At 35.1% G+C, this 10,955-nt stretch overlaps 1 protein-coding gene across 1 annotated transcript; it reads right to left on the bottom strand.

Annotated features, from left to right (window-relative positions):
* Positions 1–1,609: 1,609 nt before the first annotated feature.
* Positions 1,610–10,607, bottom strand: LOC110686561 (dihydroceramide fatty acyl 2-hydroxylase FAH2-like). Its single transcript, XM_021863177.1, has 7 exons — positions 10,423–10,607; positions 8,934–8,995; positions 8,361–8,453; positions 6,629–6,825; positions 3,342–3,447; positions 2,049–2,195; positions 1,610–1,961 (listed from the first exon to the last, which is right to left on the bottom strand). Exons 2-7 carry the CDS (start codon positions 8,979–8,981, stop codon positions 1,851–1,853), a joined length of 702 nt encoding a protein of 233 aa, XP_021718869.1. The 5' UTR covers positions 8,982–8,995; positions 10,423–10,607; the 3' UTR covers positions 1,610–1,850.
* Between the last annotated feature and the right edge of the window lie 348 nt (positions 10,608–10,955).

The following is a 10,955-nucleotide window of genomic DNA, read 5'->3' as shown; positions in this document are numbered from 1 at the left end:
CTGAACGGGTGACGGTTGATGAAGTCTTGGAAGTTCGGGTCAGTCGGCTTGTCAGAACAGGCGGTAGGCAGAAAAAGTCCGAAATGTCAGAGCAAGTTCAGGGGTCCGAATGTTCTCGCAAAAATTCTCAAATGTGAAAATGACCGAAGTCAGCACTTCCTTTTATAGGCGAAATGAGAAGGCGAAGGGTCGCTTCCGAATTCAAATTTGGGCGGGAAAATCTCTCGGCCGTCTGCAAGGTGACACCTGTAACGGGCCGTCGCCTGTCACCGTGCGACACCTGTCACAGGCGACACGTGACCAGTCGCGTGCCACCTGTGAGGGGCAAATGATTAGGGGATTTTTATCCACCAATCACCGTCTGACAAGTGGACCAACCAGGTTCCGCCACGTGTCCTTCACGAAGGCCAACAGGAGCTTGCCACGTGTCAGTCACAGATACGTCCTCCACGGACCACTTAAGACACGCCACGTGTCCACCCATGCCAAGTGGGACAACCGGCCATCAAGGCCCAATTCAGTCTAGAGGCCCGATCAGCCCTAGGTTTACCTTAAACCTAGAGAGCTGCACGCTTCCCAAGGCTATAAATACTCGATTAATCCTCATTAATCACACAACAGAACAGAACCGAATAATTAAGAGATCAAGCAGAGAAGAACAGACTTATTAACAACCGGCTAATCTCGCTAACAACGCAGATTACCAACACTAAGCACTCTCACCTAGAGAGATCTGATTACTTTAATTTCTGTATTGATTACTCCTTAATCAGGTACTAACTTGACCGTTGGAGGCGGAGCTCTCAGGAGTCTCCGTTATTTTGCAGGTACAGGCGTCCGGTTCCAGTCTCGGAATTGTAACTCTCCCGCAGGACATCAGAAAACCCCGAAACAGGCATAATCGTATTTTTGTCTATACGCTGCAATTGGTAATAACGAAGGACTTGACGTCTGTTAACTGGTGCTAACCACACATTTTTTTCTTTCAATTTTTCACCATAGTTCAGCACTTCGTTGAAGGTATTTTGTCTTCCACCATTGAAGCTTCTGCATAACTTCGTCTCCACCATTGAAGCAACGGAGAGGGGAAAGCTCACAGGATAATGAAAAAATCTACCCTTTAGGGTTAATAATGCCCTTTATTTCTTAGCTTTTTCTTAGGGTTTTTCGTAGGATTTCGGCGACGAAGCCGCCAGAAATGGCCGCCGAAAATTGGTGGGAAGAGGAGGATGAGTCAGCAATGGGTGGAGATGAAGTACAGAAACGGGTGGGAATGGCCGCCAAAAATGGGTGGAAAAACAGATTAAGGAAGGAGGGAAGGTGGCAGAAGGGAAGGAGGGAATGACATACCTATCACATAATCGACCGACATGGCAGCTACCTTGATTCACCAAAGAAAATCAAGCAACAGGGAAATACTCTAACTTTAAACCAAAAGAAACGGGCGTTAATTCACGTGTTGAGCCCACACTTGTTACCTATTCCAACTTTTATAATATTTTAATCAGCACTCAGTGCTTTATGACGTTCCTTCTTGAGATTCTGTCAGCAGTAAAAGTTTTGTATATCTAGGAGATAAATGGAGACGCGCTCCTTAGCTACTAAAGCATTTAATTTTTGAAATTATCTTTTAAAGAAAAATATTAATAGATGAGAATATATAATGCTTACTACTTTACAGATAACAGGCATCCAAATCATTAAATCATTAAGTATTGCAAAGATTAAGAACATGTAAATGGGCAGTAAAAAACTCTTCACGGCAGGCTTCTAGATGGAAATTAATCTCCGTCATTCCTCAGTCTTTACAAAAAAATCTCTACATCACCACAAATGTTAGAACACGATTATCAGCGCACAACTTTCGGTTGGGGATATGTTCCAAACACATGATCCCATAAGGAGGACGTGATTCCAAACCCCTTTGTTTGAGAACGGAAGTGATGATTTAAGTGGTATTTCTGCAATAACATAGGATTTTAGAACACGATTGTACAACTTCGTATTACAACATTAGTACATTTCATCACTTCAACAGAAGTTGTTACCTTAAGCTTTTTAGGAACTCCTGTGCTGGGCTGTCCATGGTGCAGATAATAATGAGTAGTATCATACATTACATATCCCAGCAAAACACCACCAAATAAAGCAGGTGCAATATATGGAGTAGAAAAAAGTCTGATTAGGCTCCAAAACTGATAATCAAATTGGAAAACATATCAGTCTGGAAAAAGGAAAATAAGAAATGTGTCTTCATCCCTTTTATTTCAACACAATAGGCACAAATACTATTACACAAACATTGCGCAAAAATTGTTACAATGTTACAAAATCAATTTTCCTTGTTAACATGATGTTTTTCTACTTATAGCAATCAATAAGAAAGCCAACTAACTGTAAGATTTAGGGTAAAGAGTTTCCTTGATATTGAACTACTGAATTCTACCTATTTTAAAAAGATTTAATTCTTCAGTTCTTTCCTTAAAATCATGGTTTTGCACTTTGTTTTTCAGGTGATTTTGGTAGCAAACGCCAACAGCTATACGGTTTTAAAATGAAAAGACAACATAACCAGGAAAATTGTTGGGAACAAAAAAGCCCAACAATGATAGTATTGCCATCCCATTCGTTATAAAGCACCCCTTCAATACCCTTAACCAATCATCACAAGTTGTACTGATACAGAAGTTATTCATTATGATGACTAAGTTTAGTCAGAAAAATACACATGACCTAGACATCATATAAGAAGTATAATCAGTAGTATAGTTATCCTTCCACAGTTACTGAGTTACAGCATCACTTCTCGGCAACACATAAATTCCTGAGGAAATTGAATGTACAAAAGCAAGAATTCAGGCATATATAGCATCCAATATATTTGATCAAAAGGTGGGCCTTTGTAAAATCATCACTTTTCTAAGGCAAAGCTCACTTAATCCTTTAGGGTATACGAGGATTCTTGAGATAAGTACATATTAGTAATTTCTAGCATGAGGTGGTCTGATACTCTCATGACAGAAGAACAGTCTCATGACATAGGCTAAACAAGTCACTTTAGTTCTATGTTAAAAAATAAATAAATAAATAAAAATAAAAAACAAAACAAAAAACAAAAATTAACAAAAAATTAAAATAAAAATTTCGATTCTGTAATCCCCAAATTATTCATAAACATGAGCCCATATTCTTTATATTATAATTAAGGTCACACTTATAACCATACAATTGTCACACACCTGACAAACAAAATAACTCTGTTATATGTTACTATTAACTTAACATTATATGTTTAATATCATATTAACTTTGCAACGATAAATAAAATGAAGAAGACATACTGGTATGCAAAGAATTGCTGTTGCTGCTGGAGGAAACACAAGCCGCAGAGCATCCATGGGGTGTTTGTGATGGCAACCATGAAGAAGATAATGCATGGTGTTTGCCCTGCAACCATTTGTCAAACTTTGAACTTCGACTCTATATTGACTCAGAACTCCAACAAAGACATGAAATCTATACTTAATAAGTTAAGTTTCAATCATAAACTTCAATTATCTTGTACCAAATATTCGTAAAATGGAAAATACAAGAAATTATACAATGTATGCTCACAATAAGAATTCAACAACCTACATTGCATGAAATTTACATTTATTGTGTAAAGCACAAAGTCTTCTTAAATCATGAATCTGTTCATGCATTCATATACAGGTTTTACAAAAAGTCCTTGTTCCAATATTTTGCACCCTAACATATCTCACACTTGAATGATCTCCAGCACCGGACACTCATAGCAAGACTGACATAGTTGTAAAACAATCTGATCATGTTACATAATCGTGTGTGATGAAAACCATAAAAGATGAACATTATTTGAGTTTTTTCCAATCCTACCCAGTTTTTTAAAATAAAATAAACTCCACCAAAGCCAAGAAAAGAATAAAAAATGCATAAATTAAGGGTTAGTGAATGCACCTGTGATTAGAGACAAAACTCTTTGAAGTGAATAAAAATGCCTCGATTTAGAGATGTCATATAATAATTAATTACTATATTTTTATTATACTTTTACTTTTAGATTGGCAAACTTCCTACATACATGTAAAACATAGTAGAAATAATTTGAATATAAACTGTATCGATAATCCTGCAAAGGGAAGGAGGGGGATCGGGGGGGAACCCACTATTTCAAGGGTAATGATACATGTAGCCTTAAGGGCTACATATAAACACTAAAAAAAATTCCTAAAACAGTATAAATTTTAAAATTCATGACTAAAACACGAGTTGAAGGGTGTAAGTAATGATTAGTTATAAACTTTCTTTTTGGCTTCTTATATGTAGCCCTTAGGGCTACATTTATCATTTTCCTTGCTTAAAAAAGGAAATCCATATTGGAACAAAAAACCAATGTAGCTAAGCACTACTCAGTGTTCACCTCTCTACTCTCTTTTGACCTTCCTTTATGTATATCGAAAAGAAAAAGAGAAAACAAGATAGGTCTGCGTGGTCTCAGCATCTCACTGGAGTCAATGCCACCTGTAAACCTCCAGCATAGTAACATCTAGGATTCCCTCTGCGTTGCTCAGCTGTCACTGGCATTGGCAGTAGCTGACTTTTGTGCTTAATAGCCTTTTTTTTCATTTGGCATTTGTCCTGTTACTCAAAATTATTTGGTTTTATCGTAATTAATTAAAGGTTTTTTTGCTACTTTAAAATTGTGTTGTTCTTTTCTTATCATTATGGCAAGGTCTCATAGTCTAAGGGAGGGATAGGGTTTTTTTTTTCTTTCTGCTCTTCTTTTGCATAGTTTATCTCCCAAAGGCCCTTGTATTGGCACTTCATTCTCTTATCTCATTATTAATCTAATTAGATGTCTTTTCTCAATACTATCCCAAAGATTGAACAGGGAAAAATAAGCAAGGAGATCACACATGCCAACACCAATCATTAATAAGGAGCATTTATCGCAGGACTGTACAAAGCTTTGAAAGTCATTGTGGGAACTACACCCCCTCTTTCTAATCTGGTAATTAGGTACGCTGAAATACTTATCTCCAGGATTATAAAATCATGACAAAAAGGCCACCAAAAACTGGTTTTGCGCATGCTTACCCACACAAACCCACCCACCCACGTACACGGGCATACACGCACGCATATGTAGACACAAACACACCTTCATAATCTGAAGGTTAGCCTACACAAACTCATTAGACAATTTAATGCTGGATTATTTTTGTTAAGAGAAGATGCCATTTTAAGCTAAAGAAGATTACTCCAGTTAAGATAAGATGCCATTTTAAGCTTAAGTAATAAGATTAATAAAAGTAACCTAAACAAACTCATTAGACAATTTAACACTGGATTATTCCAATTAAGAGCAGGTGTCATTTGAATCTAAAGTGATGAAGTAGTTAATTGATTTTAAATTAAATGATTTAAATCAAGAACCTTGAATGTTCTCTGAGTCACCAGTTCAATTTTGCGTGAGGTCATATAAGATTGAACTAGGGTCGCTTAGTTTACTAAAATAAACCAATAATAAACAATTTTAATAATACATACTGGGTGCTTTTGTAATTGTATCACTTGGCGTTATAAGCTTACCGATGCATAAATATAATAGTGAATATCTTTGATTATCTTCTAGTATAGATAACAAATAGTTGATATTTTAAAAGTACATACTGAGACCATTCTGGCAAGATATTTTTCCTTACGTAAAGAATTAATACGATCAAAGGACAGTGTGAATAGTGAAAGACCTTGAAGTCCAAATGGTGCCCCCAAAAAAAAAAAAAAAAAAAAGGGAGAAAAAGTGTTTAATTTTTGGTTCTGTCAAACAGATGTGTATCAAATGGCTATTACCAAATTTTTGGTGTAGTTCACGTTCATGTCAGGTTATGTGCAACTTTTTCCAATTTTATTGTGGCTTCTAATTGGACATTTAGATGAATCGTATTTCATACTAAAAAGTTTTAAGGATAATGTTGCTACTTTAAGCCAAAAAATTGAATGAAAAGGGAAAAAAAAAAAGAAAAACATAAATTCAGTTCTTGCATGAAAATCCACTTCAAATAAACTGCCAGTGATAATACTAAAAGAGACAAACAAGCAGATAATTCTTTAAAATCTGAGGTATCCACCATTATGCTCAATGACTTCAATCAAATAATTGCAACTTTTACAAGTAGCATTTGTTCTCATCCAGTCATCCAATCACTCCTACTATTTGATTATTAAGCCAGCCTATACTATATCATTGGAGATCATGCGCAACTGCACAAGTCAAGGACTTTAGCATGAGAAAAGGAAGGTAATACAGATTCTAATTCCCTAGGAAATTCCCGATCCTTACCAATGAAGTTCACTGGGAAGTCGTCTAATTAAAGTTCCATGCCATATTAAAGGATCACTAAAGCAATAACATGCATCCTTATTACCAATAAAATTGTGGTTTCATTTTAGCATTAATTTTACCAACTTTGAAATAGAGTATCTAATCCCAAGCATAGAAATCATAGAAGCAATTATGCGAAGCTTATATAAGCAAATTTAAGGGATGCCTTAAAAGAGTTGAAAAGGGGGAAACACATACGATCAGAGGAGAGAGAGAGCTAACCAGTAACTTTGTGTTTTTATATGAAACAGAAATCTGTGCAAACTATACTCCATCAGTGACCAAAGGACGATACCAGAGACTACTGCTGCTGCTGCTTGAGCAGGGGTAAGGCCCCTCTGCATAGCTACGTAAACAAGCCAGCACACGACTGGTAGCCATACCAGCGGAATCACCCACCACTTAGTGCGAGTTAAAAACTTCACATAGACAATATTTAGGTAAGAGATCATGCATTCACATTACTGCAATAAAAAGCATTACCTAACACTATTGCTGGTGTATCTTTAATTCATGCTTTTTAATTGTACAAAACAAGTGCTTAGAAATTGATAGCCACAAAACAGCAACGACAATCTTTTTATGATAACTATCCAACTTTTAAAAAGCTCTTTAATTGAATTTCATAACAGGTTTAAGTCATCCAAATAACAATCACATGTCATAAAATTTTATTTTGTAAGAAGCAAAATGTCTAAAAGATAGATAAATATTGGAGAAACCATGTATAACGTCAAGATGTGTATGCCACATTGCTAGATCCTTGGCTCACTAGCCAAAATAGAGACAAAATGATGCTTAATAGTTAATTTCATAGGGTAAGAAGGTAAGTTATGTTTATATTGTAAGACAATAAAGCCATCATTTTTAAAGCTGCACACCAAATATGCAATCTAAAGAGTTCTATAAGAATGAAAAGCATTCATAAAATATAAATATATACTCCCGCTCCAAGGATGGTCAAGTTTGTATTGGATCACAAAGCATAGGAATGAGTAAATTCAAAACGTAGGTTATTGTTAATAGAACTTGAAGGCCAGGTCTAAGCTTATTGGAAACAAGCTGAAAACTAACACTCGCTCTATCTCAATTTACTTGCTCCATGAGCAATGGCACAATTTATTAAAAGGGTGGAAAATAAAGAAGAAGATTTAAATGGGACCCATATTCAGAAAAAAAATAATAATTAAAAGAGAGATAAATTCCTCTATAAGTTATTAATGTATAATGCCTACCAACCAACTCTAATCAGTATCATATTGCAAAGAAGAGCCTTCAACACTAGCCATCAAAACAAGGTTTACATAGTTGTATAGACCTATTTGAACCCTAACATCTTTTCGTTCAAATTATTTATTTTCAGCCTTTTGTACATTCATCATTCAGATTGGTATGAGGTCCATGAGATGTGACTTCTCTAGCTTAATAGCCATCTAGACATTGGAATTATAGCAAACTAGTTGAAAACCACAGAAACGTTTTTTGGCAAAGCTCCACAAAATCGGCCTCGCCACAAAAAGGCCATGTTTAACCAATGGCTTTTGCCTGAAGTTTTGATTGGTATTCGCCTTTCAACTTAATAATATGGTCAAACACCCAAATAAAAGTCATTTCAAACACCCAATAATATGGTATTCGCCTTTCAACATGTTTCAAAAATTAAAAGCTGACAAAAGCAAATTTTTTTACAGCTTTTACATCACCAAAAAAAAAAAATAAGTAAAAAAAATATTTTTAAAAAAAATTTCATTTCACCTATTATAACTAACAGCGAAAAGTCGAATAAAAACTTCTATATTAACAGAAAATGATAACAGCTCCATAAAAAAACCAATAAAAACACCTGATATTACTGGCTATAAAAACAAAGTGAACTACCAAACAGGCAACAATTAATTGCCGTTAAACTTTTTAAGTTAAAAATTAGCACAAGTAGTAAACATAATCGATTTACCTCCAGATTGTCATTTGCAAAAAAGCGAGGGCCCTCCTTGCTGACAATAGGCTGATGAACCCATTCATCATAAGCTTCTCCAAGATGGCCAACCTGCAATTCCAAATGTTTTATATTACTAGTGAAGATAACTCCATTTCATATTAGTTGACATGTTTCTTCAAATTACAAAATGAAGTCAAAGTAGCTTATGTGATTGTGCCAAAGTCAAAATGTGTCAACTAATAAAAAATAAAGAAGTATAGGAGAGGAAATAACATAATTAAGAAGAGAAAGAGGGAAGTCCTGAGTACAAAAGAAGACAAAAAATAACATCTGATTATAGAAGGTGAAAAAGGAAGCGTGTATATAACATAGATATGACGAGATTTCATTAACTTTTGAAAGGAAGAGCAAACTAATAACAAACGTGGCATAAATTATCATACAAGAAAGTAGAATAAGCTGCTACACAAGGGGACACGGATGCAACAACTAACACTTAGTTAATAGAAAAGGACATGGTACACAAAATATCAGTTCTTGCTGAGTTATTAAACATCTATTGCAAGTAAATAAGTGATAAAATCATACCTGGAAAACCAGCGGCTCATTTAAATCTACATCAAACTTGACAACCATCCTTAATTAGATAACTACAGAACACAAGCATGGCAGCAACATTAAAAAGACATTCATCAGAAAATTCATCTCTTAGATATTTGAGAACTATAGAAAATAACCAAAATTGTATATAATATTTTTTTTTTCTTTTGTTGTTTATTAATAGTATGGGTGACCCTTGCATGACATACTTCACAATTTAAATGCAAATCAAACATGGAATTGTTAGTTTGTCAGCAGAGCATGAAAAATCTTCATCCACATAGATAAATCTCAAAAGACAAAAACTAACACTCAAACATCAAAACGGCTGCATTGCTATAGTCAAATATGCATATTACGAACACGCTAAGTCACAATACCTAATACTTTGTTTGGATAGAAGGAAATGGGAGGAAAAGAAGAGAAGAGAAAGAGAGGGGGACAAATTCTCTTGTTTGGGTAAAGAATTGCGGGAAGGAAGGGGAAGGAGAGGGGGGGATCCATTTTCCCTCTCTCTTTAATAAGCATAATCCCTCCAAAATTGGAAAGATTTGGAGTGAAAATGGAGCTCACCTCCCCCTCCCTTTCTTTTTCCTTCCCTTCCTCCTTTTTACCTCCCCTTCTTTTCCTTCCTTCTTTGCTATCCAAACAAAGCGTAAATGAATTTAATATCCTTTGCTCGGTAAAGAGGGATTGATTAAAACACATGAACATGCTTCTATTTTTTCTACTACAGGGATAAAAGAATTACTAGTATTCCATAGGAAGAGGATGTTAACTCGTTATGAAAAAATGGGAAGCTAAGCTTTTCGAAAACCATCAAAGCTTTCCCAATCTCAAGTATATCAGTGGATAGCATGCTTATTTCAGGTTTCAATGTTTCACTATAAAATTTACCATGAAAGCAGAACTAAAACGAGAGCTATTCTCCGAACCAACCATTTGACAAGTGCATCTTATCTTAAAAGTCTTCTGTGAATTGATGAGAATGGCACAACTACTAGAAGGGTAAAGAAAAAATGTTACTTCCGCAATTGTGCTTAATAGAGATAGAACAAGATGACACTGATTTCTGGACATATTTATAATCAGATTATAATTTATCATATGTATGAAACAATAAATAAATAAATAATTATTCAAGATCTAACTTTACCAATATCCAAATAACAGAAGATTTTGAATAACAAAAGGAAAAGAAAAGCACATATTTTACACTATTAACATGCAGCAAATAATTCAATAATCAATCTGATCCAGGAAGAAAATTCCATATTCATCTAAAATTCAAGGGATTTGCATCACATTAAAACCACATTGTACTCAATTATCAAATTAAATTATTAGCATTACAGTAATTAATTGATAACCAACAGTTCAATAATCAATCTACGTTCATATACCCTAAATTGAATTAAATTATCGATCAAAGATAGATTGTGAAACTGATATACGATGATTGAGAAAAACATCTTACCTACGCTTCAATTGAGGTAAAGCTAACAAGCCACTTCAATGGAGGAGCGAAGGCTCACAACTCGCTTCAACGGAGAATTCAGATTAGCCGCTTCAATGAAGAAAAGAGGAGGAAGGACGGGTACATTGCCTGTTGCCTCCAATCTCCTTTCAATTTTATTTTATTTTAAATGGTTTTTCACCGGATAGTCCAAATACCCCAAAGTTTTAACAAATTCAATCCCGTTGTTTTCAAAATTTCCCAAATACCCTTGGATTTTTATATAATTCAACAAATATCCTTTATGACTAATGGTATTAAGCTCTGTTAGTCATTAACTCTTAACTAACCCATTAACTTCTATATTATTATATCTGATTTGGGTAAAAATACCCAGACCACGTGATCCAATTAGAAGGTGACATGTGTCATCCTTAGAAAGGTCCCAAGAGGACCAATCACCAGCTGACATATGGCATCCCCTATTATTAGGGATAAAGGCGGCCTTCAAGGCCTAAATCCCAAGGCGCCGTAAAAGCAGCGCAACCCATTTA

The sequence above is a fragment of the Chenopodium quinoa genome, unplaced genomic scaffold (genome assembly GCF_001683475.1).
Source record: "Chenopodium quinoa cultivar QQ74 unplaced genomic scaffold, ASM168347v1, whole genome shotgun sequence".
Classification (NCBI taxonomy): domain Eukaryota; kingdom Viridiplantae; phylum Streptophyta; class Magnoliopsida; order Caryophyllales; family Amaranthaceae; genus Chenopodium; species Chenopodium quinoa.
Note: the sequence above shows the minus strand (reverse complement) of the source record. Positions and strands in the feature narration are given on the sequence as shown.

Coding starts and splice junctions, on each gene's coding strand:
- LOC110686561 (XM_021863177.1), bottom strand. CDS start 8,981: ATGGTTGTCAAGTTTGATGTAGATTTAAATGAGCCGCTGGTTTTCCAG. Junction 8,454..8,933: donor ATGAGCCGCTGGTTTTCCAG/GTATGATTTTAT, acceptor TTGGAATTGCAG/GTTGGCCATCTTGGAGAAGC. Junction 3,448..6,628: donor ATAAAAACACAAAGTTACTG/GTTAGCTCTCTC, acceptor AAATGGTTGCAG/GGCAAACACCATGCATTATC.